Raw genomic sequence first — 14975 nt, 5'->3', positions numbered from 1 at the left:
AAAGAACAGGAAGGGAGGAACCAGGCCCACAGAGAGATCTGAGCCTAGGGCAGCTGCCAACTCCCCAACCCAGGGCACAGAGGGACCTCTGAAAGCCACCACTCACCCCCCACCCCATCTCCCAGCACCCTGATGGCCCACAGGCCTGAACTCCTCTCAGGAAGTCTGGGGCAGACTCCAGCTCCAAGGTTCTTGCAGATTCAGTACCCTACTCCATAATATATTTAGGTTTTTATATAAAAATAACAGTTTTCCCTAAATTTTTGCTCTAGGAAAACATGCCATGCTGTGTGGCTTTATGTACCATCCCCCTAGCCCTGTTCCTGTTTGGCCAAAAGCTATGGCCTTAGGGCTGCCAAGCAGACAGGTGAGGGTGAAGACAGCAGATCCAGAAGGGTGGGCAGGGCCCCTAGGCAAAGGAGAGGGGGGAGAGGGAGAGCAGAGGTGTCAAGCCTGCCTGGGCCAGCTTGGTGGCTGCTGAGGCCCTGGGTGCTGCCCTCACTGGTGGAGATAGGCTTCCAGCCAGACATCGCCAGACTTCTTCAGGGACCTAGGAGGCAGAAATGGGGTGGGTGTCTTGACTGCAAAATAGTAACCCCCTCCCCCAAGACAGTGAGTGTAGTGGACTTTCCCCATTCCTCTAGGTGTCCTTTCCCTCTGGGGCAGCAGCTGGGGTGGGAGTGGTGGGCAGAAGGGTAACCGGGAGGAGGGACACTCTCGTTATTAACTGGAATAGAGTTTAGACTTTGCATGGGGGCAGTCAGGGACACCAAGGCCAAGTCCTGACAGCAGTCAGCATGCACCTGTCCCTCTGTCACCGAGCTCTCTCCTCTGTCTTCTTCTGCTGGGCCCTGTGACCCTAGGACCCATTTGTAAGGCCTGGAGCCAGCCCACAAAGAGCCAGGTGACAGGCTGAGGATCCAGAAGCGTCAACAGCTCACAAGAACTCTGTGCCGAGTGTTCCAACAGGGGCTCAGAGCATGGGGCTGGGAAGGGCCATGCAGGAGAAGCAGCAGGGCTTCTAACACCAGTACGGGAAGGGCCTCCCCGTAAAGGGAACAGCATGTGGCAAAGCGCAGAGGTAGCAGAGAGAATCTGACCTCAGTTCCCCATGGCCAAGGTGAACTCTAGGGCCCCGGCCACCCCCACCATCCCTCACCTGCACAGCGGCAGGAACCCCTGCTCTGCTTCTTTCTGCTTCAAATTGAGCCCCGTCGGTGCATTCTCACTTAGGACATCTTTCCCAAATCCAATTAAGTCCTGCATGTCCCTCCTCCACTCACATCGGCACACGCTTGCCCCATGGCCTTTGCACTGCTGCTCCCCTGCCCCAGACAGTCTCTCCCCTCCCCCCCACCATGTCTCTCCATCACCAGTCCTCTCCCCTCCTCCGCTCACATGGCACCTTCTCAATACCACCTACCCTGCCACCCTATTAAAAATCACAAGTCCTGCCTAGCACTCCCATCCCTTTGCCTGCTCCCACATCTTCTCTTCCCACATTTTTTTGTAATTTGCTTATTTTAACTGCTTTCTGTTTCTCCTCCTAGGATGTTGGCTCCAGGAAGACAGGGACCTCAACCTGCTTTGCTCTTGGGCACAGCTGCATCTATAGCTCCCAGGCCAGGGCCCAGGCCCAGGAAGAGCACTGGGAAGGGAGGGAGTGAAGGAATGGGCTGAGGGCAGAAAGGTTGATTAAAAAGGCCTTGAATGCCAGCTCTTGGACAGGGACCCATGTGGGCTCAAAGAGCCAGGTGCCCAGGATGGGAGCTCTCATGAGCAGAGGGTCCTTACCCGATGATGTCCACCAAGGCAGTGAGGAAGGGCTTCACTTCGTAGTTGAGGCCATGCTTGGCGCACAGCGCCTTGACCAGCGGAGCCACCCTGCGGTAGTTGTGCCTTGGCATCGTGGGGAAGAGGCTGGTGGGGAGAGCGTGTGCTGGCACCTGAGGGGAGGGGGTGTTGGGGGAGCCCCCGCCCTCCCATCACCTCCCCGGCCTCCAGGGCCCACACTCACTGGTGCTCGATCTGGAAGTTGAGGTGCCCGCTGAACCAGTCAATGAAGAGTGAGGGCTCCACGTTGCAGGTGGCTGCCAGCTGCCGGGAATGGGTGGGGCACGGGTGAGAGAGGCGGCCAGGAGGCCCTGACCCCATGGCATCCCCTGAGCCTGCTAGCCCTACAGGGCCCCCAACCCCTCTAGCTGGGAGCCTGCCCAGCTGCACCCCTGCTGCTCACCTGCGAGCTGGCCCAGTCCCGGTGCTTCTCATGGCCGATCTCCTTGGGGATGTGGTTCATCTGTGTGATCCACACGAACCAGTGGCTCTCCAGGACCCTGTGAGGAGAGGTTCAGTCCCTGCCATGTCCAGCTCACCACCTGGACCAGACCTGGGCCTCAGCTTCCTCGTCCGTACCGTGGGAATGTGGTAACCTCTCCCCGACTGGTGTTTAAAGAAGCTGAGCAAAGCAGGGCCCATTGCCCAGCTGAGCCGAGAGCAGCCCTGCTCGGGAGGCTGGCTGCCCATGGGGCTGCCTGTACACCAAGCCACTTCCTCCAGACCCACTGTCCCTGGGATCCTGCCGCTAGTGTTCCTCAACAACCCAGGGAGGCAGCCCTGCCATCCCCATACCGCACATGGGAACACGGAGGCCCTGAGGATGGAGGGTCCTGGTCGGGGGCCCCCTGCTGCCTGTGTGTGACCCCTCCAACTCCCCACCATTCTGAATCTGGCCATACCTGACAGCAACAAACAGGAGCAGTGCCCCAGGAACACCGTAGAAGGGGACATAGCACAAGAAGAAGCGGGAATAGAAGCTGGTGGCCCACAGCAAGTCCTGCAGAGGACGGTAGAGGACAGAGGCCCCGAGGAGCCCGGAGGTGGAGCAGGGTCATTCACCCCTTCTGCCTGCTGCACCTCTCTGGGCCTCAGTTTTCTCCACTAGGTAAAGGGATGGGGTCCTTGCCCTGCCGGCCTCACGGGGCTGACTCTGGAGTGAAGGTGTCCTGGAGGAGTGTGCAAAGCGGGAGCCCCTCCCTGGGAGACAAATGCCTGGCAGATTTGGCCCAGAGGATCCCCACTCCCAGAGAGATCCCCCCAGCACACCCTGTGCACACTCACACATGTGCACCTGTTTGCATTCGTGGGCAGGGCCGTCCCCTTGGGCCCCACCATTGCCAGCATGGCGGTATTCCCTGGGAGACATGTGCAGGGCCCCCACTCACCGTCCACCGCATGCACACCAGCATGTATGCCAGATTTTCCACTTCAAAGTTCACCAGGGTGAGCAGTGGTGGGCCGACTGCAAGGGGGCACCAGAGAGCTCAGAAGCAGGGCTGGGGTGCCGAGCAGGAGAGGCCCAGGAAATTGGGGAGCCAGGCGCAGGTGTCCCAGGAATGCCTGTGGGACCCGGTGCCGGTCCCATCCAGTTGGGTGACCCCACATTACCCACAAGGCCTGGTCCGCAATCTTCCCTTAGTGTCTGAGCCTCCCCAGGCTGGCCCTCACCTGACCATCCCTGTGTTCCTTCTGCAGGCCGGAGCCAGCCTCACACGTCTCCACCCTTAAATCCTCACCTGAGCCATCCCAATGACTACCCCGGGTGCTCCAGGCCTTGGGACTGCTCTGATGGGAGTATAGGAAGGAATTCTGAAGACCCCCCCCCCGCCCACCCCGGCAGGGCTGAGGCTGTCTCTGGCCGTGGGAGAGTCAGCCCAGTCTGCCGAGTGGGGTGACCAGGGCAGGGGCTGGGAGAGGCACATAGGGACGCCATACTGAGGGAGGTAGGACAAGTTTGCCCCTACCCGGTGCTAGAAGTTGTCTAGGGTGGGCAGGCAGTACAGGCTCAGGCACGGTCTGGGGTCCAGCTGTGCCCCCACCTCCAGGAGGACAAACAGACACTCACTCAGGAAGAAGTACAGGTGCTGGTGGTTATAGGGTAAATATCTGCGCTTCTTCTTGCCGTACTGTGGAGACAGCCGGGGCTGAGGAGAGCAGCCCTCCGGGCCCTCTTCCTCCCAGCTAGGGTCAGGGGACTGGCTGGGGCCAAGGAGCCAAGGGGCAAAGGCAACCCCAAGTTCTGGCAATTGGGCCCATCATCTCCAGCAGGCTGGCAAGTGTGGAAGGGGCGCGCGCCCCTTGGGCAGGGACTCAGCCTGGAGTTAGAGTAGGGGGCGTTGTCAGGGCCCAGGCCTGGGCCACAGTGAGGGACTCAGTGGCCATGGTCCCCCTGGAGCTGTGGCCCAGCCAGGTAGGTCCCCCTGGAGCTTCAGGCCCAGCTGGGTAGAGTCCATGTTCTCCCCACACACCTCAACGGATGATTCCCCCAGGAGGAAGACGGGCGCCACGGTCACATCTGGGTCTTTGTGGAAGATGTTAGGCTTGGCGTGGTGCTGAAAATGGCGGAAGTTCCACCAGTGGGCAGAGAAGCCCTGTAGGGGATGCGAGGGGCTCTCAGGACAGGGACCAGGTGGGGTCAACGACTCCGCATCTGGACACTTGGGCAGACCCAACGAGACACCCCCAACTCAGCCCCTGGCTCCCCACTGCCCACACCACCCTCACCTTCAGCTGCCCCATCACAAACTGCTGGGCCACATGGTTCCACTGGGACTTCCTGAAGACCGAGGTATGGCCTAGGTCGTGCTGCAGACACCAACACTGGGCCTGTGGACAGAAGCAGGGACAGGAGCTGGCAGGAGGGAACCATGGGGGCCCCAGCCCTGGAGCCCCAGGGTGTCCTCTCAGCGCACGGGGCTCACCCACAGCTAATGCTGCATTTGAGGACCTTAACAGATAAGGAAACTGCGCCTTGGGAGGCCTAGGGGCTTGCAAGTGTGTCATGGAGCTCATTTAAAATGCAGCTGGACCAGGAGACCTGGGTGGTTCAGTCGGTTAAGCGACCTATTCTTGGTTTCAGCTCAGGTCATGATCTCAGGGTCCTGGGATCAAGCCCCGAGTCAGGCTCCCTGCTCAGCCAGGAACCTGCTTCTCCCTCTCCCTCTGCTCCTCCCCTGTTTTGCACTCATACTCTCTCTCTCACTCTTCCTCAAATAAATAAATAAAATCTTTTAAAAAATAAAATAAGGGACATCTGGGTGGCTCAGGGGTTGAGTGTCTGCCTCCAGCTCAGGGCGTGATCCTGGGGTCCTGGGATCAAAGTCCCACATCAGGTTCCCCACAGGAAACCTGCTTCTCCCTCTGCCTATATCTCTGCCTCTCTCTGTATCTCATGAATGAATAAAACCTTTAAAAAAATACAACATAATACAATACAATACAATGCAATACAATGCAACTTGACCTAGAGTTACATGCCTTATGGGGCCTTTGCTACTCATTCATTCATTCATTTATTCATTCATTCAGCAAATATGTCCAGAGTGTCCTCATTTGCCAGGCCCCGTGTCTACTGGACAGTTTAGGTGGTGGCAAAACAGTGCTGGAGTCACCTGCGAGGTGGCCAGGACAAGGGCAGCAAGGGTGCTGGGCACCCAGCCCGGGCCGAAGAGGTAGATGATAAGCCAGGCGAGCACCTCCATGGCCAGGATATGGCCCAGCAGGAGAGCGAAGAAGGCTGGCTTGGCCTCAAACAGCTCCATGTCCTCAGCTGCCTGGCGCAGGGCTCGGAAGTCCTTGACAAGCTGTGCCTGCCACGGTGGAACGGCTGGTCGGCTACAGGATCGAGGCCCCAGTGATCCCCCAGGAGCCCCTGACAGTGACCCATGCCTCAGCCAGTCCCTGTGCCAGGCCCCAGGGGTACGGTCAGAGGATGGAGGGGTGAGAATACCAGACATGGGTCTGAGCTGGGGAGCTGGCTGGTGGCAAAGGTTCATCCCGCAAAAGGTGTCGTGGTACATGAGAAGCAGAAAAGCCAGAGCGGGGACAACCCTTAGAGCCTCGTGTGTCAAAACCCTCCGCGTGGATGGGGAGACTGGGCCCAGCATTTGCCACAGCAAATGCTGGCCCAGCCAGCCCCGGGGGCCCTGGGCTCCCGCAGGTCTCCCTCCCTCCAGCTCTGCTTTGCCTACCCAGGAAGGGATGGCAAAGGGATGACCCAGCCCCGGGTCCCCTGGGGGTAATGGGGACAGAGTTGCTGCTGCCAATGTCCCCTCACCCCATCAGCCCTCCACTGGAGGCTTGGCCTCCACCCTGGAACCCCACTCACGTCCTGGGGTCCATCCTGGCTGGGCTCCTCTGGGGCCAGCTCTCCAATCAGCAGGGGCTGCAGGAACTTGCGTACAAAATTGAGGTCTTGATGGAAGGCGCGGAAGGCATCCTGAGGGAGAGCCAACGGTCAGGTGGGCAGGCGGGCGGCAGTAGCAGCACCCAGAGGCGGCACAGACGAGGCGGGAGGAGGCTCACGGAAGGGCAGGGCGCACGTGGGCGGAGACGCAGCTGCCTATTCAGGGATCACATCCGTCGGCCCCCGACGGGTCAGCCTTGCCCACTGGCCCAGCTGGGTCCTCCCTCGGCCTCGGGTGCCCTGCCTGGAGCCGCCTTGCCTGCCGGGCTCCAGCTGCCGTCCCCAGCACCGAAGGCCCCTTCTCCCAAAATCAGTCAAGGGCCACAGAAACTTGAGTTCTTGGGTTTGAGAGGACACTCACAAACAGTCAAACTCGTTTAATTTTAAAGGCAGAAGTGGAAAATATCACTTTTTTTAAAGCAAATTAAATATCGAACGTTCTCAGGATTCTCTGTAACAGCTGGGGGTGGGGGTGGGGTGCTAGGCCACAGGGGTTAGAGGGCCACAGACAAAGCGCCAGGGACGGGGACCAGTTGGGAAACTGCCCCGCAGCTTGGAAACGTGAACAAGCTTGACCTGTGCCCCCGGGTTCCCTCGGGCGTGCTGATCTCATCCTAGGGACACTGGCTTGTACTGTTCCCAGCTCTTCCCTGGGTCTTTATCCCTGAACTTCCAGAGGCTCTCTCTGAAGGGACGAGCCCTACCTAGCCACCCAGCTGCCTGAAGTACAGAAAGAAGCAGTGACTGGCGTGGGTGATGCTGTGCCCCGGGCCCGGGGAAGGGGCTGCCGGCTGCCAAAGGAAACAGCTTTGAAGAAGGCTGTGAGAGCAGGGGGGCTCCTATCACTCTCTTGCTAACGAGCCTTCCAGCTTCTGGTGGGCGTTCAGACAGCTGGGCCCCTACACCCGCTACTGGACATCCCGTGTGGTCCTGTGGGGAGGAAGCACTGCGAGCCCCTCTGGCCCCCAGAGTACCTTAGGCTCTGGAGAAGGAGACTTGGGGCCTTCCCTGAGCTCCTAAGAGGGGAGAGCACTGATCAGATCTCCCCTTCTCTGGGCGGACCCTGACTTGGGAGAGGAGGTGGAGGGAGGGCTGGCCCCATGGGGGGCAGGGAGCTGCCTGGCCCTGTCCTGGGGAGCTAGCAGGGCCGTGTGCTCTGGGGTGGCTGCCCCTACTCACTGTGACCTTGAGCAAGCCCGTCCTCCTGCTGGGACCAGGCAGCAGAGGGCAAGCCTCCAGCGCCTTGCTGGCTCTCCATGGACTCAGAGCATTAACTTTTTTTTCTTCTTAGTTTACCCTTTTAACCATTTTCAAGCAGACAGTTAAGTAGCACTAAGTGTACTGACACTTCTGGGCGACCACCACCACCATCCACCTCCACAACGTTTTCATCTCCGCCCCCGTGAAACACTTCCTCCCCCCAACTCCCTCGCAGCCCCCACTTTGCTGCCTCTATGCATTCAACTACTCTAGGGACCTCTAATAAAAGGAATCAAACATATTCATCCTTTGGTGACTAACTTGTCACTCGGCATCATGTCCTCAAGCTTCATCCGTGTGGTAGCAGGTGGCAAAATTTCCTTCCTTTCGAAGGCTGATGAGCACCGACTCTGATTCCATTTGGCTTCCTCTGAAATTCCCCTGGCAGCACATGAGGCCCCTGACGTGCGTACACGATTGCGACACCAGGATTTCCTCCCCCATCTTCCAGTCCTTCTTCTCCCCCATCCTCTGTGTGTTCTGGGGCCACCCTGGCACCCAGCAGACCCCCCAGATGCTCCAAGGCCATGCCCTTGAGCTGAGGAGCTGCAGGAGCAGCAGGAGCAGGCCAGCCGCCCGGACTCTTTCCCTGGGTCCTGATGCACCCAGGTCAGGCCTGGAGATGCACTGAGGGAGGGGGCCACTGAGGGACCTCCAGCCAGGTCTATCCCCTGGTGTGACAAGGGGAAGGGGGAGTCCCAGAAGGGCCCGTGAGACAATCCCAAAGCTCGAAGACAAGGCTCCTCTGGCTGATGGGAGGAGATGGGCAGGGCTGTGGCAGGGCCTTGGAAAGCAGGTGGGCACTGCTGGGTCTGTTCTTCTTAAGATTGTATTTATTTATTTGAGACCGAGAGAGAGAGAGAGAGAGAGAGAGAGAGCGAGCACAAGCTGGGAAGGGCAGAGGAGGAGGGAGAGAGAATGTGAAGCATCCTCCACACTGAGTGTGGAGCCCGACCCGGGGGTCAATGCCATGACCATAAGAGCATGACCTGAGCCCAAACCAAGAGTCAGATGCCCGACTGACTGAGCCATGCAGATGCCCCCAGCCTGTTCTTCTTATGCTCTCAGGACCAACAAGGTGGGTTGCTGGCCTCACACCCAAACCTAATGTACCAGGAGACAGCCTTTGCTGGAACACTTGCTGGGGCCATGTGACCAGATCCTCTCTGGGCCACTGTTTAAGAAGATCCAGAGAGGTTAAGCCACATTATAAAGGTCACACAGCTCCATTTGATGGAGATCGGATCAGAATCTAGTCTGACTGTAAAACTGCGCAGTGGGTGTCCCAGGCAGGGGGCAGGAGTGGGTGTGCAGGGTGGCCCTTGCCACGAAGCTGACCACCATCCCACACAGCCAAGGACCTGGCTGCTTGGAGACTGGACTGTGAGGAACAGGAAGGTGGTCCTGGCATTTCTTGGGCTGCTAGGGTTTCAGGGCCCTGCAGGAGACCCCACCCTTACCTACACCTGGCACACCTGGAAACATCCTATGATCCTCCCCCACCTAATATATCAAGGGTGGCACTCCAGGTCCCTCCTGAGGTCTTGGAACAGAGCTGGGGGAGACTGCTGGTATCCCTAAACATACGCTGTTGGTGGCAGCGACAGGCTGTGTCCACAGGGCTGTCCCGAATCTGGCAGAGCAGGGGCTGGACAGCAGGTGTGTATAAGTGGAAAAGAGCCAACCCTCCACAGCCCACAAGGAAGGGCTAAAAACCATTTTACTGGAACAAAGCCTCAGGGTGGTAGAGATACTGGCCCAAGTCGGAGTCTGTCATGGCAGAGCTGGGATTTAAACCCAAGTAAATCTGTGATGTCTATGTCCTTCCAGCCCTGCTTCGACCCCCAGAGTGGCTCCTGGCCTGCTCCACAGCCCCTCGTGAGCCCTGAGTAGCAGCCGGTTAAGGGGCAGGATTGGGGCGCTCTGCAGCCAGCTGGCTGGGGATGGAATCTGAGCCAAGCGGAGCCCCTCCATTCTGGATTTCCTCATCAGTATAGCAGAAATCACCGCTGCCCATCTCCTGGGGCTGCGGGGAGGACTGAGTCAGTGCGGGTAAAAGTGCACGTAGAAGGGGCTGGCATCCAGCTCTGGCAGAGCCCCCGCTGGCCTGACTCACCCTTCTCCTGAGTTCACTCACATACAGTGGCCTTGAAGGGTGGGGGGGCGGGGTGCAGGCTGCGGGTGTGAGGCAGGAGAGTGACCGGTCAAGCCCTGGCCAGCCTGAGGCTGGGGAACTGAGACACAGTGGGGAATGGGGACAACTTCTGGCCACTCCCCAAAGAACTGGGAGTGTTCCAGATCAGGAAGGGAATGGAGCAGGGTTGTTGGGGGCTCAGGCGGTCTGGGTCTGTCCGTGCTGCATAAGACTCTGTTGAGGAGGCAGCAGTGGGCTGTGACGACAGGAGGCAGAGAGGTAAGCTTCAGGAGCCACCCCAGGAATCCCTCCATCCCCACTTCTCCCAGGCCCTCATGCCCAGCACTCCTGCTCCTTCCCATCCCTTGCCTGCATTCCTCATCAGAGCCAGTGGGGAAGTGCTAGGCATGTCCCCATTTTATAGATGGGGACACGAGGACACAAAGGTCAAAGGACACACAGCTCTGCCCACAGCACATCCAAGTCCTGTGCAGACCAGCCGAGCCAGCACAAGGACAGACCCTGCTGGAAAGCTGCTCCTGGTGAACCTGAGGATGGGCTGGCAGCCACATTAGGGCTCCACTCAGGGCCCTTAGCTTCACAAATGTCAGTCCCCCCCAAGCAGCCAGGTGCTCTGACGCTGGGTCCTTTCTCTACTATCACTCTCCGGCTCACCCCACGAGCTCTGGCTCTTCCCTGCTGTTCCATGTGAAACCACAAGGCTTGGGCGCCCTCAGGAAGAAAAGCAGAGGGTTGCCAGGTGCCAGGTGCCGGGGTGATAGCATCCCTCCTCTGCACTGTGTTCCTGCCCAGCACTCTCCCAGGGCCGGAGCCTGCACAGCAACTACCCCGGGAAGGGGCCTGAGTGGGTGGGGAACCACCTATAGAGCCCAGGGAGGTCACACTCATGGGAAGTGCCACTAGGCAGCAGAGCTTTCCAGGCAGCCAGTGGTGGGTGGAAGCAGCGTGGGCTCCAGAGCCCTGCGGCCTGCGTTCCTGGCTGGGCCCTGTCTGAGGCCTCACCCTCCCTCCAGGGCCTCCGATCTGCCCCGCCTTCCCCCAACTCCTACCCAAACACAAACCCCACCCTCCAAGCCCAAGGGTGAAGGCCCTGCCTGCCCTCTGAAGGCCCCAAGAAGGTTCTTTCACATGACCCACATTCAGCCTGTCTCCTCATCTGCAAATGGGCTAGCACTCATACCTGCCTTCAATGGGTTATTGTGCCAAAGCTATCTCCTAATGCTCCTGCCTTCTGCCCTGGCTCTTCAGAGTGACCTCCCCTGGGAGACGGTGGGTCCCCACCATCTCTTCCCTTGGCCTCCTGCCTTCTCCTGGAGGGCTCTGCATTCCCCCCTATATTAGGGGTCCCTTTAAATGTATATCAGATTCCCCCGGCTTCCTTCCCAGCTCTGCCCTCCAAGATCCCCTTAGAATAAAACCAAAGTCCTGCTTCCAGGGACCCCTGGAAGGGACACAGAAGGGACACAGAAGCCCAGCAGGAGCCAGCTCCTGTCACCTCTGGACCTCACTGCTTGCCCCCTCCCCACTGTGTGCTCCAGCCATACTGACAGCCTTGCTGTCTCTTGAGTACCTTCCCACCTTGGAGCCTCTGTTCCAGCTCATCCCCCTCTCTGCCAAGGAATTTCATCCTTGCCATGTTTTGTTCACAGCTATGTCTTCAGAGGTTAGAACAGAGTTTGGTGGATAGGATATGCTCACTGAATACCTGCTGATGGGTTTAATGGTTCAGTAACTGAAGGATGGATGAATGGGGAAAAAAAAAAAAACAGTTAAGTCACAGGGCAGCGTGTGCTTAAGAGGATGGCCTATGGATTCAAATCTCTGGACCGGCCACTTAATTTCAAGTCACTTACCTCTTTGAGCCTCAGTTTTCCCATCTGTAAAGTGGGAAAATCACTTAATAGCACCTGCCTCATAGGAGTAACCTGAGGATTAAGAGAGCGTCCATAAATTCTTTGCTGCATTTGGAGCGTGGCACATAGTAGGCTCTCAGGGCCTAGTGCCCGTATGCTTTTGATCGGCAGCAGCCAGGCCTTGCCCCTCCCTGGCTGCCTTAGCTAGTCTCAAGCTGCCTCTGACTCTTAGGCAAACTTGGATCAGTGCCCAGAGCACTCTCCCCAGGGTACCCAGCATTGTATCCCAGGATCGCCACAGGCTGACTTCATGGCACAGGAACTCTGGGAATTTCCTGGCAGGAAGGCTTCTGTTGCCTGGACATGAGAACAGCTGATGGGTGGCTGGGGCTAGTGAGAGGTGGCCCGGGGAACACAGCCCTGGCATGACAGCTGCCCCACCCTACCTGCACTCCAGGGCATGGAATGGGGTACCTGGGGCCTAGACTCAACCACACACACAGCCCTGGGCTGGTCTGATCTGTCATCTGTGCTGTGGGCCCATCAGAGACAAAGGTTGGGGTCCCTCACCCCCCAACCACCTCATAGCCCATTTAGCCTGAACGGAACAGGTATTTCTGGCAACTCCACCCAGCCCAGTGTTTGGAGCCCTGAGGAAGCTAACATGGCCGTAATGCACGCAACTCCTGCCCATTACAGACATGGATAGACAAGGCCATCCAGCCAAGGGGGTGGCTACACCATGGCTGTTCCACTACACTGTGTGGTTTGCAGGGTGCACTCACGCTTCCCAACCAGCAACAGACACCAGCCAGGAACGAATACATGGCAGCCCTGGGGCCACAGAGCTGCGAAGGCACGGTCCTGCCTGTAGCCGGCCCGGCTGTCTGCACTTTGCAGATGAAGAAACTGAGGCGCAGGGGAGGAACACCTGTTCAAGGTCACTCAGAGTCTCAGGTGGCAGAGCCAGGACCCAGCCAGGGAGCAGACAGATTGCTTTCTGGAGATGGGCGAAAGACCTCACTGGCGACGAACCAGTGAGAAAACTGTCAGATGGAGGTGTCAGGGTCAAGAGCTAACTGTACGATGGGGTTCCCACGTCGGAGGCCCCCCCAGCAGTGGCCTGGGCACCGAGAAAGAACCACTGATTGAGAAATGCCTTGCGTCATCCTTCCTCTCTCCTGCATCCATCCCACCCTTCAGCCCCAAGGTTCAAGTTCAGTGAGGCTGGAGCACACACCCACAGGATCCTCGAGGAGTGGCCAGGGCCGTGGGATCTCATACCACCGCCACCCCCCCATGCCCCGGCAGAAACGCACACGCGGACGACCATGCACGCAAATGCGTACAGCGCTCACACACATATGGGCCCGTGCGTGGCCACGCAATTGGTGACCCACAGTCATCTTCAGCTCCGTGGCTCCTCTCAGGAGGCTTCTGAGTAAACTCTCAGCTTCTTAGGATGCAAGTGGGGAAGGGAAACCTTTCCCCTCAAAGAGTCCATGGAGCTTGCCCAACCCGGCAGCCCTGGTAAACAGGGACACTGGGCGTCATGGGGCAGGACACACTCTTCTTTCTGCTCCTTCAAGTTCTGCCAATTAGGGATTCGGCTCCTGGAGCCTTTAAGATTCCTAGTACCCAGCATGGCCAACCTAGAATTTTAGATCAGAGCATCACAGCCTCAACTCCTGGTCTCAGGACAGGGCACCGCTGGACTATGGTGAGAAAGGAGTCTCCCCCACCACAGCCCGCTCTAGCGCTGGACCACGGCCAGACAGTCCCAGCGGAGCAGGCCGTATCCCTTCTTGGCAAGACCTGCCTAGACATGGGCTGGGAAGGGGAAGCCAGGGTCCCCAAGGGCCAGCCTATTCCTGGGGTGGCTGTGCTTCCCGAGGAGGCCCACCCAGCCGGGCTCACAAAGTTCTCCCACGTGCGGCCGCCGGCTGCCAGCCCAGGAGAGGTGAGTCACGGCCCTCGGGGCGGTCGACGGCAGCTCTTGGGAAAGCCACGGCCCTCTGGGCCCTGCCCCAGCTCTGCTGCGCAGCCCACGGCCTCTGGTGGCACATCCTGGCCAGCCCCCAGGGGGACCCCGCCCGACCGCGGACGCTGGGCCGAAGGAACCTGGGGTGGGGGGCCCAGAACCGGAGGAGGGGCTCCAGGCCGCCCGGGCACGCCCACCTCGCCAGCCCCTCGCTCCGGCCCAGGCCGGCGCCCGCCCAGCCCCGCTGCAGGCCTGGTGCGCAGGTTCCCGGGCAGGGACGGGGCCTCCTCGCCCAGCGCCGGCCTGGCGCGTGCATCCCGGTCTGGGTCCTGCACCAGGAGGTCCGGGTCGGCGGAGGGCCGCGAGGATGCGCGGCCGGGAAGGGCTGCGGGTCTCCGCGCCCGGCCCGCCCGGCCCCGGCCCCGGCCCCGCCCGGCCCGGCGGCTCCTTACCGTGGCGTCCTCGGCGCCGTGGTGGCCAATGAGGCGGCTGCCCCCCGGGTGCCGCTGAGCCCAGCGGCTGATGTCGTAGACGCGCCGCTCGATGACCAGCCACTTGTCGCCCGGCAGGTTGTGCCGGCGGATCTGCTCCCAGCGCAGCGCGGGCAGCGGCGCCCCGGGCCGTGCGGGCCCCTCGCGGGGCTCCCCGACGCCGCCCATGGCGAGTGCGCGAGGCCCCGCGGAGACCCGGAGCGAGGCGCGGCCCCGCCCTGCCGCTGCAGCCGCCGAACAGCGCCCGCCCGAGCCGGCGCAGGGACTGGCCCCCGCCCGCGCCCGCGCCCCGCCCCGCCCGCGCCCGCGCCCCGCGCCCCGCCCGCCCGCGCGCGCCAATCCCCGCGCCGCGCCTCCGCCTCCATTGGCTGCGCCGCGCTCCGGGCCCGCGAGGGCGGCGTCCACGCGGACCCGCCCCGCCCCGCCCCGCCCCGCAGCGCGACGCGGCCGGCCCCGGGCTCCCCGCGGGCGCGGGCGGGGCGGGGCGGGGCGGGGGGACCTGCCTCGGGGCTCGGGGGCTTCCAGGCCAGCCCTGACCCCGCCAGTCCGCGCGCACGGAGACGCCTGCGCCTCCCCTGAACCGCTCCCCAGCAGTCGGCCCCCCGCGTCTACGCAGCGAGGCCTGCTGGGGGCGGGGGCCGGGGCGGCCGCTGGGGCGCAAGGGGCGCGGGGGCCCCGGAACTGGGAGCCGAGCGCGCTCCTTCGCTGGCTGCGCTGCGGGACCAGTACCTCCCCCAGTTTCCCTTAAATGAATTCAAGTCCTTTCGAGAGCGTAAGGTGCTCCCCAAACTACTTTTTGTGTGTTTTTGAGACGAAGACACCTGTTCCCGACAAGCGAAGCGTTGGCACTCAACATGGAATGAAATCAGGCCGAGGTTCGGCCGCCGCAGGGCAGCAGGTACCAAGCCTGAGCACTGCGGAATCACCTGGAAGCCTGTTCAGGCAGGACCCACCGTCGCGCTCACCCCCCCCCCCACCTCCCTCCAGGGTGGGA

The 14975-nt window shown here is 60.5% G+C and overlaps 1 protein-coding gene across 4 annotated transcripts; it reads right to left on the bottom strand.

Annotated features, from left to right (window-relative positions):
• Positions 1 to 219: 219 nt before the first annotated feature.
• FADS3 (fatty acid desaturase 3) lies at positions 220 to 14245 on the bottom strand. 4 transcript variants are annotated; one of them, XM_025446193.3, is made up of 12 exons: positions 13943 to 14241; positions 6164 to 6274; positions 5448 to 5645; positions 4561 to 4662; positions 4305 to 4427; positions 3902 to 3962; positions 3222 to 3298; positions 2736 to 2833; positions 2237 to 2333; positions 2018 to 2097; positions 1795 to 1920; positions 220 to 550 (listed from the first exon to the last, which is right to left on the bottom strand). In XM_025446193.3, the coding sequence occupies exons 1-12, from the start codon at positions 14147 to 14149 to the stop codon at positions 499 to 501; spliced, it is 1332 nt and encodes a 443-aa protein (XP_025301978.3). In that variant the 5' UTR covers positions 14150 to 14241; the 3' UTR covers positions 220 to 498. The 4 variants fall into 4 exon arrangements, with proteins under 4 accessions (XP_025301978.3, XP_048952487.1, XP_048952488.1 ...); XM_049096530.1 differs by lacking the exon at positions 13943 to 14241 and adding an exon at positions 12859 to 12888; XM_049096531.1 differs by lacking the exon at positions 5448 to 5645 and having other exon boundaries at positions 13943 to 14242.
• Positions 14246 to 14975: the final 730 nt, after the last annotated feature.

Source organism: Canis lupus, chromosome 18 (genome assembly GCF_003254725.2).
Source record: "Canis lupus dingo isolate Sandy chromosome 18, ASM325472v2, whole genome shotgun sequence".
In the NCBI taxonomy this organism is placed as follows: domain Eukaryota; kingdom Metazoa; phylum Chordata; class Mammalia; order Carnivora; family Canidae; genus Canis; species Canis lupus.
Note: the sequence above shows the minus strand (reverse complement) of the source record. Positions and strands in the feature narration are given on the sequence as shown.

Bases quoted from the DNA above. Each gene is read 5' to 3' on its own strand.
- FADS3 (XM_025446193.3), bottom strand. From the start codon at position 14,149: ATGGGCGGCGTCGGGGAGCCCCGCGAGGGGCCCGCACGGCCCGGGGCG. The intron at 4,663-5,447 runs GTGACTCCAGCA...TTCTGTCCACAG, and splicing joins TTGTCCTGGCCACCTCGCAG to GCCCAGTGTTGGTGTCTGCA. The intron at 4,428-4,560 runs GTGAGGGTGGTG...CATCCCCTACAG, and splicing joins TTGTGATGGGGCAGCTGAAG to GGCTTCTCTGCCCACTGGTG.